The sequence below is a fragment of the Phocoena sinus genome, chromosome 2 (genome assembly GCF_008692025.1).
Source record: "Phocoena sinus isolate mPhoSin1 chromosome 2, mPhoSin1.pri, whole genome shotgun sequence".
NCBI lineage: Eukaryota > Metazoa > Chordata > Mammalia > Artiodactyla > Phocoenidae > Phocoena > Phocoena sinus.
In genome coordinates this window covers 61,423,922-61,440,026 of record NC_045764.1, presented here as the reverse complement: position 1 = coordinate 61,440,026, position 16,105 = coordinate 61,423,922, and the positions used below count along the sequence as shown (strand labels likewise).

The 16,105-nt window shown below is 56.9% G+C and overlaps 1 protein-coding gene across 1 annotated transcript; it reads left to right on the top strand.

The window, feature by feature from the left end:
* The first annotated feature begins 6,483 nt into the window (after positions 1-6,483).
* Positions 6,484-15,832, top strand: LMAN1L (lectin, mannose binding 1 like). Its single transcript, XM_032621697.1, is given in 14 exon segments — positions 6,484-6,616; positions 6,712-6,833; positions 6,924-6,982; positions 8,392-8,491; positions 8,859-8,979; positions 9,563-9,572; positions 9,574-9,613; positions 10,239-10,371; positions 10,680-10,936; positions 11,785-11,945; positions 12,873-12,996; positions 13,652-13,779; positions 14,502-14,508; positions 15,066-15,832. Coding segments are annotated over 14 exon segments (1,503 nt in total). The 5' UTR covers positions 6,484-6,498; the 3' UTR covers positions 15,189-15,832.
* The last annotated feature ends 273 nt before the right edge of the window (positions 15,833-16,105 follow it).

Here is a 16,105-nt window from a genome sequence, read left to right as displayed (position 1 = left end):
AACCTTCCCTAGAGCAAGGTCGGGCAGCTGGAATCCAGACCGTAAGGGGCAGTGGGTCTGCGATGGGAGAGGGACTGTCCTGGTGAGACTGCCAAGGAGAGGGAATCACGCAGTGGTAAATGTCTGACACTCAGGTCTAGGGCAGGTGTGGGGGAAGGGAGCTCTGATGTATAGTGTGCCGGTGTCCATGGTGTACCCTCTGCCAGGGTAGATTTCATGCTACCAACCTGACTTCACTGAAAGCAGGGATCAGGGCGGACTCTAACAATTGGCTCTCACTAGCTGGTCTGGAAGCCAGTTCAGGTTCAGAAACATGCAAAGATGCCTGTGGCCATGAGGCCACAAGGGGGGCCAGGCAGGCGTCATAATGGAGAATTGCACCAAGTGTGACAAGCAAGAATAAAGGGGCGGGCTTCCCTGGTGGCGCAGTGGTTGAGAGTCCGCCTGCCGATGCAGGGGACGCGGGTTCGTGCCCCGGTCCAGGTAGATCCCACATGCCGCGGAGCGGCTGGGCCCGTGAGCCATGGCCGTTGAGCCTGTGTGTCCAGAGCCTGTGCTACGCAGCGGGAGAGGCCACAGCAGTGAGAGGCCCGCGTACCGAAAAAAAAAAAAAAAAAAAGAATAAAGGGGCAAGTTCCGGCTGATGGGGCGCTGCGGGAATGCAGGCGCAGGTACCGGGATGTTCCTTCTACCTGGTGGCATGTGAGCCCCCCTCCTGCTCCCATTCCTTCATTACTTCTCCCCTCTCTCCCTTGGTTTATGGTTTTTTATTTTCCCCCTCTTTCTTCTCTTATCCTCCCCTTGTGCTCTACTGGCAACTACTGGCAACTGGCATGTCATAGATGAGCGAGACAGAATTCTCACCCAAGGAGCTTACAGACCTGGGGGAATCCGCTCAGGGCTCAGCTCGGTGCCCAGAAATCTGGTGGATGTTGCCCACCGCCAGCACCAAGGCTGTGAGGCAGAGGACGGAGGCGTGGGGCGGCTTCTCAGACGTGTGGAGAGCAGTCAGGGACGGGGTGGGGCGATCCTGGCAAGGGAAGGGCACTGACTGGGCAAAGGCGGTGAGGTGCTTAAGTGTGGCCGGGATAAGGTGCCAAGGGGTGTAGTTTGGGAGCAAGTGAGGCTGAAGAGAAATCAGGGCCCAGACCCCACCTGGCTTTGCAGGCCCCTCAAGGAGTTTAACTTTACACAAAGATGACCAAGAGCAATTGAAGGATTTAGGGCGGAGTGACATAGATCTGCACTTTAGAAAGATCATTCTGGCTGCAGTCTGGCTAGAGGAGGTTGTTGCCAAGATCTTGGCTCTCTGTGCACCGCTGCCGAACGGAAATACGGAGACAGAGTTATAGAGGAGAAAGAGAGAGTGGCTTTATTTCTTTGCCAGGCAAAGAGGTAACACAGTAGTCTAGCGCCTCAGGAACTAGGAGCCGCTCTCTCTTTCTCCTCCATAACTCTGTCTCCGTATTTCTGTTCGGCATCAGTGCACAGAGAGCCAAGATTTTGGCAACAGGGTGGTGGTGTCCGGAGTGGAGACAGGGAGATGGTGGGGAGGCTGAGAGGCCAGACAGGAGGTGACTGATGGTGGCCTGGACTAGGGAAGCTGGTAGGAAGTGGAGAGGAAGACGAACACGGTGTTTTACTGAGCTGAGTTCTGTCACGCCTTGTTCTGATGGATGTAGTATCTCACGTAACCCTCCAAACAACTCTTGGAGATATACGCTATTATTATCTCCGTTTTACAGGTAAGGAAAGTGAGGCTTGGAGAGATTAAAGCATCCGGTAACAGTATGAGAGTGGCAGGAGCAAATTGAAGAGCTTGCTGATGGCTGATGCGAGGATGAGGCAGAGGAAGGGATCTGGGGGGGGTTTCAGTCTCCAGCTTGATAAGGTGGGTGGTGCCACCCATTTCCCCTCAGCCCTGGAGGAGGATGTGCTGGGGGTTGGAGAAGAGGAGTTTGGTTTGGACGTGTTGTCTGGGGGCCTTTGAGACATCCAAGCAGAGAGGTCTACTCCAGGGTTAGACATTCATTCGGGGCTGTGGCTGCAGGAGAAGCCAGGCTGAAAGTAGAGATTTGGGGATCATGGGCACAGCAATGGTGCTTGAAGCCATGGACGTGAACGAGCTTGGCCAGGTAGCACGTGGAGCCTGAGGAGAGACGTGACCCGTAAGGGGCCAGGGAGGGAGAAGAGTGACCCAGAAGCAGCTCCTGGGATGGCCCAGGGCAGCAGAGAGGCAGGTGAGCCCTGGGGCAGGGGTTCTCAGAGCAGGGGGAAGAGAGGGGGTGTCCACAGCATTTCACGTTGCAGAGACCGTGTTGAGAATTGTCTGCTAGGCACAGAGAACGGGCATCGTCAGGCCTTGCTGGAGCAGTTTTCCTGGGAGGCGGAGGTGGGGAGGGCAGGAGCTGGAAGGTCTTAGGGGGAGGCGAGGAAGCAGGGCTGGAGGGGAGCCCACCTTTCCGCAGCTTGGCTGTGAAGGTGAAGCGGGAGAGCAGGTGGAGGTAGCTGAGGGCTTAGTGTAGAGAAATGAAGTTCTTCTTTTAGCGTGTCCTAAAATTTTCCATTTACAGCCTTGGTTTTAATTACTTTGTGGAGCTTCAGAATCTTAATCCTACTGGGGGTTTACAAAGTACAGTAAAACTTCAGCTACCCAGAAATCTTGGCAAACAAGCTACGCTGGAAAACCAAAATGTACTTGGATGAAAATATTTGAAATATAGGATTTCTTACTTTTTAAAAACTTTTTTTATTATGGAAATTATCAAACAGATAAAAGTAGAGAGAAGAATATAAGCAAGCCTCACGTCCCCACAACCCAACTTTATCAGTTATTAGCTCAAGGTCAATCCTGTACCATGCGCACGCTGTTCCCCTCAAGCTCTGGGATATTTGGAAGCAAATCCTAGATGTTACATCAGTTCATCTGTAAAGCTTTAGTATGTTTCTCCAGAAGACATAAGAAAAAAAAACAAAACACTACCACAATACCATTATTACTCCTAAAAATTCTAACAAGAATTCCTTAATTTAATCAAATATCCATTGTGCAAATTTCCCCAATTGTCTCATTTTTCCCACATTTAGTTGGTTAAAATTAGGCTCCAAACAAAGTCTATGCATTGCATTTATTTACTCTGTCTCTTAAGGCTCCCTTTCTATTTTCATATACTTTATTTGTTGAGGAAACTAGGTTGCTTGGAGGCATGAGTGTTTGGGAATATGGCAGAGAGCGGAGTATTGCAGCAGGGAGAGCAGGATAGGGAAGGATGGGGTGGGTAGGTAATGGCCAGACAGTGGGGACATCCATCTGTGGGAAGGAGGCAGGCTGTAGGGGCCCATCCCAGGCAGGGAAGAAAGACAGAGCTGCGGAGGGTGGCCCATCCCAGTGACCCCTGAGGCCCTGCAGCCCCTGGGGCAGAAGGGAGGTAGAAGGATGACCTGAGACGAGGAGCAGGGACAGAGCTCAGGTTGGCAAGAGGTCAGGCTGCCCATCAGGCTGGAGGTGAAGTGACGGGCAGGGCCTGAGGTCAGGCCTGGAAGGAACAGGATGTCTGTGCTGGGCAGGCGGGGAGAGGACAGTGCCAAAACCCAGCTCCTGGCCCATCCCGGCTCCTCCCCACCTGGCCCCATCCCAGGAGGCCCTCCCTGGCCTCCCAGCTACAAATCCACCCTTAGGCCCAGATACCAGATCCTTTCACAATGCTGGTGGTCCGTGGCATGGATCCCTTGCTCTGCCTCTCCTCCTCTTCTTACTTCTGGACCCTCACAGCCCTGAGTGGGGCCATCCTCCTCAGCGAAGGTTTGATTACAAGCTCAGCTTCAGAGGCGCCTGGGGCTGGAATACCCTTCTGGAGCCATCACGGAGGTAAGGGGGCCAGCCATGCCCAGGGTGGAACACTGGAGGGGCTGACCAGCTCTGGGTGGCTGTGACTTGGTGGGGAGCAGGCCTGCCAGTACCAGCCACTGCCCAAGATGGGGCCAGGCCTGGGCAGCCAGTGCCAGGGGCCCAGGACCCCTCCCAGACCTGTCTGCTGCTCCACGACAGCCCCACCCCCACCCAGCAGCCTCAGTTTCTCCTCTCTGCTTCTCCTCTTCTTTGCCCTGGGGCTTCTCTCTTCTCTCTTTATTTTTTTATTTTTATTTTTTGCGGTACGCGGGCCTCTCACTGTTGTAGCCTCTCCCGTTGCGGAGCCCAGGCTCCGGACACGCAGGCTCAACGGCCATGGCTCACGGGCCCAGCCACTCCACGGCATGTGGGATCTTCCCAGATTGGGGCACGAACCGTGTCCCCTGCATCACAGGTGGACTTTCAACCACTGTGCCACCAGGGAAGCCCTCTCTTCTCTTTTTACCCCTCCTTGGAGGACCCCTCACCCTGCCTCTTGGACCTGTGAACACACACACACACACACACACACACACACACACACACACACACACGTTCATAGGATGAGTCCCAGACACACAGACACCAGGCAACTTGGACCAGCAGCAACCTACACTTTGGCTCCACGCTGTTGGGTCTGTGGCTGCCCAAGAGAACTAGGGGGCTGCCTGGAGGGAGGCATCCCCATGGCCAGCTGTTTTGCCAGAGAGGGCCCCAGCCCTGCCCTGTATGTTTGTTGGGTGGAAGCAAGCATGAGAGCATCTTAGCCCATACTTTGTATCCAGGGCCTTCTAAATCCAGACCTACGAAGAATCTGTCTTCTGCCTGGTCTTGTTCTAAAAAGATTCTGGAGGACTTATAAGGGCCTATGCAATAGAGAGAAGTTTAAATTAGGAGTGAGCAAGAAGAATAAGACTTAGGGTTGAGGCCTGAAATGAGTCCAAGAATGTGGCTTGTTGCCAAAACATATGCTGTGAAGTCTGCCTACCCTTCAGAGTTGGGCCGTGGATCTGGTTCAGAGCCTCCTAGCAGACAAACCAAAGAGAGAAAGCAGATCCATTGTGTATTTCCGTGTCTGTGAGATGAAATTTCTGAAAAACAGCATGATTCCTAACTGAGGCCAGAACAAATATCCCTTTAAGAAGACCGGCCCTCTCGGCAGGGTTTAGGCCCAGTCCTCCCTCGCAGAGACACAGGAGGTAAGCAAAGGAGGGGGCTGTTCCTCATAGCCCGGAGCCAGGCCCTGCCCCGGGGCCAGGATGCCTGAGGGCCAGGATGGCAAGGCCCATACCACACTCACGCTCTGGGCCATGCCAAGTCTGGGGTGTCCCAGGCCATATAGGGTAGCAGAGGTATATTCTTCAAGGCCACCCAGTGATATGCTCACTGTCCATTCATTCATTCCTCCTTGTATCAGACTCACCCCATGCCCTGTGTGCCCAGCCCAGAGCCACGGGGCTGAGTCTGGTTCAAGGAGCCCACAGTCTAGGGGGAGGTCCCATGAGCCCACAGTCTAGGGGGAGGTCCCATGAACAATCCACCTGAGGCAGAGCACAGAAGGGTGGCAGGTGTGGGCGATCTCTGCCTCCTGCCTGCCACTCCAGAGGCAGTGGTGGCTCCCAAGGGCTCCAGCACTCCTGGCCTTGCAGCCTCTGAGCCTCCCTGCCCCCAGCTCTGGCCTTTGCCAAGCAAACAGGCTGGATTATCAGTCTCTAGAACGGCCGGCAGGGACTGGGCCCTGGGCCAGGTTCCAGGCTGGCAGGCCACAGAGGAGGGGAGCCAGCAGGGGCGGGGCCTCTGATCACCCTTCTCCTTTTCCTGCCAAGCCTGCCTCAGTTTCTCACCCCTTTCTTCCCTCCTCCCCCACCCCGCCCGCACCAGTGGTAATTCTCACACTCACTCCATCCCTCACCCTTTCCTCAGTCCCGCAGACCAGTTCCCACCTTCGCTTTCATACTTTCCCCACCTTGAGATGTCCCCTAGGTGCCCCCATCAGGAAGGCCCAGCTCGTCTGGACACACCCAAGTGTCTGTTCAGGGTCTAGAGTTCTGACCGTCCACGTGGTTATTCTCTCCAGGTGATCCCCTGTGTTCTGTGGTCTCAGGCATGTCCTTTCCCTCATAGGGCCTCTGTTTCCTCATCTGAGAAACACAAAGGGTTGGACACAAATCTGTCTCATGGCGGAAAAAGCTTGTACTTTGGAGTCAGACAGAGCTGAGTTCCAGTTCACTTAGTTCCTTAACTTTTCTGAGCCTCAGCTTCCTCATCTATAAAAGGGGGTCTTATAAAAGCAGGCTACACAGACCTGTGGTGAGGCTTACACGAGAACGCGGGGAAAGTGCTCTGTGTGGCTTTGGCCTCCGTTGCCCTCCCCTGGCAAAGGCCCATCCAGCCGCGCTGGGGTCTCACTTCTTCGGTAGATTCCTGTGTTGGACTAGCCAGCCTGTTATCTAATGGCTGTGATGTTACCTTCTTCCTCCTCCTGGAGCCCAGCCTTGACCAATGAGAGAGAATGATGGGGGAGCAGGGGCTGGTGGGGCCCAGGCCCTGAGCTGCCCTGGTCCGCAGATGCCATCCCTGGCCTGGAGGAGGTACGGCTGGCCCCAGCCATGCGGAACCGGAATGGTGCCGTGTGGAGCAGGAACCGTGTCCTCTTCTCTGCCTGGGAGGTGGAAATGCAAATGAGGGTGACTGGGCTGGGGTGCCGGGGAGCCCAGGGCATGATGAGTGGCCCCACCAAGGTCCAGTAGAGGGGGTGAGTCAGCGGGGCTGGTGGTGAGCCCAGGGTTCCAGTGTCCTGCAGGGACCCTTGAGCTGAGCAGCTGGGGACCCGCAGGCCGTGTGGTACACCCAGGACAGGGGCCAAGTAGGCTCTGTCCTGGGGGCGCTGGACTCGGGGGACGGCATTGGGACCCTCTTCGACTCCTCGGCTGAGGACACCCAGGTGAGTCATGGTGTCCTGCCCGCCGTCCCGCCCACACCCTCACCCTCCTCCCTGTGCCCGTGGCCCAGGTGCTTGTCACCTCCCACACAGAACAGCCCTGCCATCCGTGTGCTGCCCGGTGATGGGCACAACCCCTACGAGGCGCTTGGGTAAGGCCCCGCCTGGCCTGCCCCACACGCCATTCCTGCGCTGCTAGGGGCTTGGCGGTTACCCGCTCTGCCCACCACGCCCCTGCCCTGGCCTCTGGTGAGGAGCCCCCCTCCTAGGGCGGTGCCCTCCTTTCTGGTCTCTCATCTAAGCTGATGGCACTGCCCTGGGACTCCATCCCACTCGGTCCCAGAGGTGCCTCCTCCTCCGGGGCCTGGGACCAGAGTTCGCTTGCTGTTCCTGGGAACCCCCCACTGAGTCCGCAACTCATTCAACCCAACAGCCCCAGGCAGCGGGAGCAGAGAAATGATGCGAGGTGGGGCCCGTGCTCGGTGTTTTCACTCACATCATCTCCTATTGACACTCTTGAGAAGTGGGGATCATTCGTGCCCAGTTACAGGTGAGGACACTGAGGCCCAGAGAGGGGAAGTGATTTGCCCCAGGTCACACCGTTGTGCACAGAGCTGAGATACGAGGGCAGATTTGCCCATGGAGCGTCCACGCCTTTCCCGCACCAGCTGCCTGCCTGCACCGTCTCTTTCTCTCAGATGACGTGGCTGCCCATCCCTCCTGAGCCAGGCTGCCTCCTCAGTAGCTGGGCCAGTTCGTCAGTGTCTCTCGGCAGGCATCCCCTAGCTCGTAACAATTAGAATAATTGCTAACGTTTATGACCTGAGCTTACTGTACGCCAGGCACAGCGCCAAGTACTTCACATTCATTACTTGGTTGACCCTCATAACAATGTTATGAGGGAATCTCAATTATTATCTTCATTTTAAAGGTGGGGAAACTAGCGTTTGGAAAGCTGAGGTAACTTGCCCCAGGTCACACGGCTCCTCCCCTGCCCCGCGCCGCCTCCCTCTTGGCTGAAGGCAGTGGTGACAGGCTCTCTGGTGTGAGAGCTTCTGTGTGTCCATGAGCCCAGAGAGACTCAGGACGTCAACTCCTAACAAACACCCAGAGCTAGCGGCACCGCCCCTGCGGGGGAGGCAGGCTGGTCATACTGTCCTTGGCTGCTAGGATGAGTCTCGTGTTGTCTGTCCTGCTGCAGGCCAAGCTTGGCAGAAGGGAGAGGAAAGAGAAGCCGTACCCAGAGGGAAGCCCGTGGGATGAGGCCCAGGGGACTGGGGGTGGAAACCCCACTGTTGGTCCAGGCTCTGCCCCCTAGGGAGGAGTCCCAGGGAGGGCCAAGTCCCAGCATTCCGCCAGGCAAGGCCTGCTTCCCCGCTCCCCTCTCTTCCGCTACAGGAGCAGAAGACAGCAAGGGAGGCTCGAGCTAGACAGCAAGGACAGGTCCTGCACCAGTGCGGGTGGCTGGCACTGCAGGCCTGGGAAGAACGGCCTCTGGGACCACACCTGCTGGTTAGGCCTTTGGTCCTGTGTGGCCTGGCTGGATTCCAAGTGCCCACAGGGATGGAGCCAGCCGGGTGCTGGGCTCCTGCCACCAGGACTTCCGGAACCGGCCTTACCCCTTCAGGGCACAGATCACCTACTGGGGGCAGAGGCTGCGTGTGAGTCTCCCCTCCTGCTTTTGTGGGACCACCAGGCAGGGAGTGCAGATGACAGGGCTCGAGCTTTATGAACGCCCATGACCCCACAGACATACCTGTGACACCACACAGTGTCCCTGGTCCATGCAGGCAGCACCCCAGGGATCCTCCTCCCTACACAGACTCCTAACTGGCCCTGAGCACGTGCTTGGGAGGGCTGGTGTGAGACCGGGTGTGCGAGCCCCTCTGCACCACTCTGACACCAAGCTGCTGCCCGCCTTCCGGGCCAGGGGAGCCAGTGAGTCAGGTGGGGACGATCCCCTTGCAGGGGTCAGGGGAGAGGAGTGGGCTCCCTCTGCAAGGGGCCCATGCCCTCTGTGCCCCTCAGGTGTCCTTGAACAGTGACCTCACTCCCAGCGACCCGGATGAGGTCTGTGTCAATGTGGGGCCCCTGCTTTTGGCCCCTGGAGGTTTCTTTGGGGTCTCGGCAGCCACCAGCACCCTGGCAGGTGAGGGCCCCTAGCTGGGAGCTGTGTGGCAAGAGGAAGAGGGACAGCCGCAAGGGACATTTAGAGAAATGGAGCAAAAGGATGTGATATAACAGAGAACCCGTGAAGGAACTCAGCTGGGAAGCAGGGAGCAACCAGAGGTGGGAGTCCTGGAATGACAGGGCTTTGGTCTTTACACTCTGGGTGCTGGGGAGCCACGGAAGGTTTCTGAGGAGGACAGTGACGTGGTCAGAGCCACGCGGAGGAGGTGGCCTCTGTGTGGTGGCTCCTGCCAGCGGCAGCCAGGCTCTGGGCCTGAGGGTGCTGCTCGGCCTGTGGTCATGGCTCTAGGTCAGGACTGTCCAGTTTTCTCGCTCACTGGCGGTCCCCCTCTGGCTCTGTGTGTGGGTCAACCCTCACAGCCCACCCATCTGCTGGTCTGATCCTCACACCTTTCCCATGAAGTGAACAAGACAAGGGTCAGAGCTGCCCAAAGTCACCCAGATCTCTTGCCTGCCAGGAACATAATGGAGGCTGGGGAGAGAGGGCTGAGTGGGTGAGTTGCCAGGTGGGAGCTACCTTCCCTCTCTACCCCCCGTTCCAGATGACCATGATGTCCTTCCTGGCCTTCAGTCTGCGTGAGCTGGGTGCAGAGGTAGCGCTGGCCCTGGGCCTTCCCTGGGGGTAGGGCTGGGGGAGAGGCAGCCCAGGGATCCCTTCCCTCCCCAGATGCTCTTCTCATGTCCAGCTACCAGACCTGTCATTCCAACCCTTATCTCTACCGGCTCATGGAGCTCTGCTCAGGCCAAGTCTTGTGCTGGGCAGTGCTGGGGACCAGAGGTGACCCAGAGCCAGGCCCTGTCTGTCCTCAAGGACCTCCCAGCCTGACTAGGATCTATGGGAGCACAGAGGGGTCCTAACCAGCCAGGAGAGCAGGGAAGACCGCATGGCAAAGATGAGCTTGAAAGAACACAGGGAGTGGCATGGACAAAGGCCTGAGGCCTGAGAGAGCTGCTGGGGTCTGGGCTGCAGCAGGAGAGAAGGGTGTGAGGGTCGGCAGTGCAGTGGGGCTGGGAGGACTGGAAAGTTCTGGGCCTGGTGGCAGAAGGAGAACCAGCTGTATGGGAAAGAGAACCAGCGGGGTGGGGGTGTCTTCCCATCCTGGGGTGAATGTTTGGTCAGGGAGGGGGACTGGGCTTGTGGGAGGCCCTGTGAGGAGACTCCCCGGCCCCCAGATCTCCCATGGGTTTGGGGCCTAAGTTTTCATCTTCTTCCTCCAGCCTCCCCCGCAGCCCTTCCTGGAGACAGAGCAGCTCCGCCTGGCAAGGCAGCTGGAAAGGCTGCGGGCAAGGCTGGCCCTGGGCACCAAGGAGGACATGATTCCAAAGCCGAACTGTGAAGTCCAGGAAGAGGGTAGGGACCCAGGGAACGGGCAGGTGGGGCAAGGGCTCGATTGAGGGTCACAGGATCCTCTTCCCTTCGAACCAGGAGTCCTTTAACCAGTGGGGACACGGAGGCCTGAGGAGGCCATATGTAAGCAGGCTCTGGGGCCCAGGTGATGTGTCCTGTCCCTGCCCCACCACCCAAACACCTCTTTCCAGGGGAGAGTCTTGGAGGCAGAAGCCACACCTTTCTGGCCCTCCAAGAAGCCTTTGAAAGATAGGATCTGTTGCCCCACCCCAGCTGCCAGCTGCCTATCCCAGCTCTGCCCCTATCCCCAGGGGGAAGAAGCTTTGCCCTGGAGGAGACACTGCACAGACACAGCCAGATTCTGCAGGATCTCCAGGGTCTCTCCAAGCACTTGGCACAGGCTGAGAGGCAATGGAAGAAGCAGCTGGTGTCCCCAGGCCAGGCCGGAGGAAGCCTGGGTGAGTGGCCCCTCAGGCAACCAAGGGTCTGCCTGCGGGCCTGGAGAAGCCGAGCCCCACAGGCACTGGGTCTGATGGCACCAGTGCGCCCCCTCTGTCCAGAAAGAGGAGCAAGCACCGCATTTGGGAACTAGTCTCCCCCAAGGTCTGGAGGGAACGGAGGGCAGGGGTGAAATGCTGCAGGTCGCAGGATGGGGTGGACCTGCCAGGCAGGGGAATGGGCAGGAGGGCGGCTCTGCACAAGCAAAGGCTCACAGAGCCCCACGGCTGGGGCTGGGGAAATGAGTTGCCACGTATTTAGATGTGGGTCTCCAGACAAGTGACAGAAATAGACCGGGTGTTTATTTGCATGTAGCTCCACGTGTGATTTGATTCATATACGTTTGCTTAATGCTCAGAATCCTCATTTCCCCTCCACTGCCATCCTGGCTTCTCCCCTTGGGAGTCATGTCCCATGGCAGACCCAGCCTGGGGCCTGAGAGCTGAGCTCAGTCAAGATGTTAGATGCTGGGCAGAAGAGGCCAGCGGCTCCTGTGAGCTTTGCTGGGCTCTGGCAGCTCTAGGTTTGAATCATGTCCTCAGGACAGAGCAGCTGAGGCTGGGCTGCTGGAGTGGGGCAGAGGGGAGGGAGGCCACACTCCAAGGCCAGGCCCAGGACTCCCCCTGCCAGGTTCTACCCACCCCTGAAAGAGGTGGCCAACGACCCAAGCACCGGGAGTTGACTGTGCCCTAGGGGAAGTGGGGAGGAGAGGACTGGCCTCCTTTTGGGGCAGAACCACTTCTGGAAAGGGGAGGAACTTTGAGAAAGCTCCCAATTGGCCACTGTCAAGGGGGAAGCCACCATCCTGAAGGAAAGGCTTTGAGAGGAGGCGGGAGTCAGAAGCCCAGGTGGAGAGGGTTAGATAAACCTAATGTATCCCAAATGAGGAGGGCCCAGGTAATGGTGTAAGGCCTCTAGAAGGAAGAGGGTTGCAAATCCCTGGGGAAGGTGAACTCTGAAAAGAGAGGGGCTGTGCCCTGGGCCCTAGAGAAGAGGCTGGCACTCCTGCAGGACTCAGCTAAGGTCAGTGCCCTACTCCGTGGACAGCAGACTCTGCTCCAAGACCTGCAAGAGATGAGGTAAGGGCACAGGGGGATGAGGATCCTGGGGGAGAGGAAGGAGAAGTCCCCATCCACCAACTTGGCTTCTCTGCCTGAAGACCGCCCCCCCCCCATTAGTCCTTTATTCCTTTCATCGTTTCCCGAGCACCCAGCACAAAGTCTGGAGCATAGCGAGGGGCTAGGGGCCAAGTTAGGTTTGTTGAACTGACCTGAAATGAACTGAATCAAGTTAAAATTTTGAAACTCCTAGTTTAAGCACAACTCCCTGAGACATTCTTACCCCAGGAGGGTTAGTAAATTTGAGCCTTCCTTCAGTGATAGCTTCTGGAAGGAGGGAAGTTTTTTTTTGACCACTCCACGCGGCATGCGGGATTGAACCCGCGCCCCTTGCACTGGCAGCATGGAGTCTTAACCACTGGACTGCCAGGGAAGTCCCAGCGGGGAACATTTTGATGGGGTTCTTGGAGGGAGCACAACCAAAATCAGGCCCAGCTGGGGAGTGGGCAGTCCATGACTTCATTTTACCCTCCTCCGGCCTCCCAGCAGCCCTCTCTAGGCCAGGCCTCTGGAGTTACCCATGGAGCCCCGGGGGCAGGGGGTCACCTTGATGCCATGGGAGGAGGATGGCTTCAGGTTGTATGCTGTGGCTGCACCCCAACCCCAGCCCTCCTCCTTACATCTAGATGCCTGGGGGCCAGAGACTGAAGGCAGAGCCCAGGGAGCCTGGGGTTGAGACAGACAGCTTTAGAGAGATGCTTCTCTGAGCTAAAGCTGTCTTGAGGAGAAGCTCTGGGGTAAAAAGACCAGTCCCCAAAAGGAGCCATATGGATGGTGTCTGTTTCTCACCCAGGTGCTGCCTTTGGGGATTATGAGAAATGGTTAGGCAGTTTGGGTGCAATCAGCGGGGATAATGAGCTCTTTCCCTTGGTTTCCACCCTGCACCAGGGATGCAGCTGCTCACATGGCCTCAAGAGCCCAGGTCTTCTATCTGCCTGTGGGCACCAAGCATCATTTCTTAGAGCTGGCCCAGATCCTGAGCCTTCTGCAGAAGGACCTGCGGGGTCCAGTGGTGAGGGGCAAGGAAGCGGGGGGGCCGTGGGGCTCAGCCCCCTTCTCCCAGCACTTCTGCAGCCCCAGGCGCCTCCTGCTTTTGCCCTCCCCTCCTGGGACTCCTGTCAGGCACACCTGTGTCTGTGTCTGTGTGTGCACACAGGCATGCAGGCACATAGATCTCATCTTCTCTCTGCCTTCTCTGCTCTCTGGAGAGTCCCACAGACTCAGTACCAGCAGGGCCCTGGAGACCACTTGGCCCAGCTTCCACAATGACCAGAAGATAAACGGGAATAGGCTGTGCCCAAGATCATTCAAAGCTTCATGGTGAAGTCCACTCTTCCTTGTGCCCCACCCCATCTTGCTCTTTTCCTTGCCCTCTCCATCACTCTGTCTTTTGCTCTCTACTTCTCTCTCTTGCTTATCTCTAGAGACTTCGGCCCCCTGGAGATCCCAGGCCCCAGGCCCTCCCAGCTGTTCCCACAGATGGAGCCATGGGATCTGGGGTGGGGAGGCAGCTTTGTACTCTGCCCTCTCTCCAAGTTCCCTGGATGAGAGTCAGGGTACCCCAACACTGGGAGAGGGAAACAAAGCCAACAGTGGCCCAGATTCTAGGTCCCCTCCCTCCTTCTGGGTAAGAAGCTGATGCAGGGTCTTAGAACATCTCCTTTCAGAAAGCGGCAGCCAAGGACTCCTGCCCACCTGGTCAGCCCCCAGGGGTTTCCTCGTGTCTGCAGCCTGGAATCTTCCTGTTCTTCCTCCTCATCCAGACTGCAGGCTTCTTCTGCTATATACACTTCAGGTGGGCCTTCCCATGGCAGGACTTCCCACACCTAACTAGCATCTCTTGGGTCTGGGCCATAGCCATTCAATTTGAGAGAGGGGATACTGAGGCCCAGCGGGGGACCTGCATGGTCCCCCAGCTGGCAAGAAGCAGCACCCAAGTTAGGACCCTTTTTTTCAATAGAGACTAATGACTGCTCATCTGCTGGTCCCATCTAGGTCCTACCCTCACAGAACTCACTCTAATGTGAGAAACTGACAAGTAACTGACAGTCACATCCTTTGTGGTCAATGCCATGATGGCAAGAAGCTCAGGGGCTATAAGAGTGCAGGAAAAAGTACTTGAGCCAGCTTGGGGAGATCAGGGAATCACCTGGAAGGGACATTTGCTATGGGTCCTCAAGGCCACTAGGAGATTTCCAGCCTGACAAGATAAGTAAAGGCACTGATATAGAGGAAAAAGCATGAGAAAAGGCATGGAAGCATGAAAAAATATATATTTTGGAGAAAAAGTGGCAAGTTCAATACTGTAGAGCAAAGGGTGGGACCAGTTTGTGAAACTGGGCAAAGAGAATTTAAAAGGTTGGGGGGAGGTCACCGTTTCTGCTTAATGAGTGTTCGTAAATGAATGAAACACTTAGAGATGTAAGGTGTGCTAAGGAGCTTAGAAACGGGACAGTCCTTGTTGGTGGTATTTCAAGACAAGAAGAATCAGCGTGCGCTGGGATGGTCCTGGAGGAGGAGTGAAGTGTGCTGTTTTAAAAGCACAGTGGGGGCTTCCCTGGTGGCGCAGTGGTTGAAGAGTCCGCCTGCCGATGCAGGGGACACGGGTTCGTGCCCCGGTCCGGGAAGATCCCACATGCCGCGGAGCGGCTGGGCCCGTGAGCCATGGCTGCTGGGCCTGCACGTCCGGAGCCTGTGCTCCGCGACGGGAGAGGCCACAACAGTGAGAGGCCCGCGTACCGCAAAAAAAAAAAAAAAAAAAAAAAAAAAAAAAGCACAGTGGGAGAGGAGATGGCTGGCAGATGTGGAGAACAGCAAAGGTATGAGGTGGAAATGATGACAGGCTTATGTGTTATATATGAGTGCAATGGTGGCCATAAGGCTGGAACCACCTGGACAGACCTTGAATGCCAGGAGGAAAGTGTGGTACTGATGGAGCAGGCCAAGGAAGCCATAGAAGGCCCCAGAGCAGGGGGTGCTATGGTGCAGTGAGTGTAGGGAGGTGGGTAAATATAAGGAGCCTGGTCTCAAGAGCCCAGAAGGGAGAAGCCCAAGTAAACTTCTTCTCTCCCTGGCAGCAAGCTGGACAAGAACCTTCAGGACTATTTGTCCACAGGCAGCCTTCCTTTGAGTCCTGCACTACAAGTCCCTAGGACCCTGGGGTCTCTGAGGAGGCAGCCCCTCTCCCCCAGCATACATGGGTGACCTACCTCAACGCCCTGAAGAAATGTCCACTTCTCATCACTAGGAAGTCACTCTATGTCTGGGAGATGGAGAGCTTGGCCAGTGTTCTCTGCCTCTGGGTACCCAGCTTTTACCCACACCTTAGCTTTTGGGGAGCTCCAACCTGATTACCCTCTCCTCATGCTTTGATATGCTCATTTACCTTCCAGCTTCACCTTAATCTCTCTGAAGGCAACCTCTTCTAGATGGTAGCTGAGAGTGGGCTCCAAGCAGGCAAGAAGGCCAAGGACTGGCTTGACTGACGAAAGACCAGATACCCCACAGGCCTTGAACCCTGGGCTATGGTGGGAGATGGAGTCACAGCTTTGTATAATTCTGTCCCCAAATTCAGCCAGAACAAGGAGTGGTGCCTCCTGGTCCAGCCCAGGCAGCATCACCATGAACAACTCTCTCTCGATGCTCCCTGTAGCTCCAGGGGTCAGCAGGGCAGGCGTGTGACCCAGAACTCTGAGAGGCAACCCATGGAGCCATAATTGGGATTCCCTGCTCTCTGATCTCCCTCCCTTTCCCAGTGTCAAGCTCTCTGGGCAGCTGCTGGGGCAGTGGGTTGGAAAGAAGGTTGGGGAGGGACCAGGGCTACTCGCATTCCCAGCTGAAATCCTGGCTACCCGGGGGAGGAGGAAGTGGGCGGGAGAATAGGGAGCTGTGTACTAGGCGCATAACAGCACAGCTCGTTCCCCTGGGGAGCGACCCCCTCCCCGAACCCCTCGCGGCCGGCCCCAATCCGTTGGCAGCAGTGCCCAGAGGAGCTTGGCATTGAAGGAGGCACGTGGGGTAGGCGGGTGTGAGGAGCGAGCACGTGGTCCCGCCTCCTCAGCCCCGTGCATGCCCCCCGCCCCCTGTGAGGAGGGGTTTGGGGAGGTGGAGGCGGGCCCGGA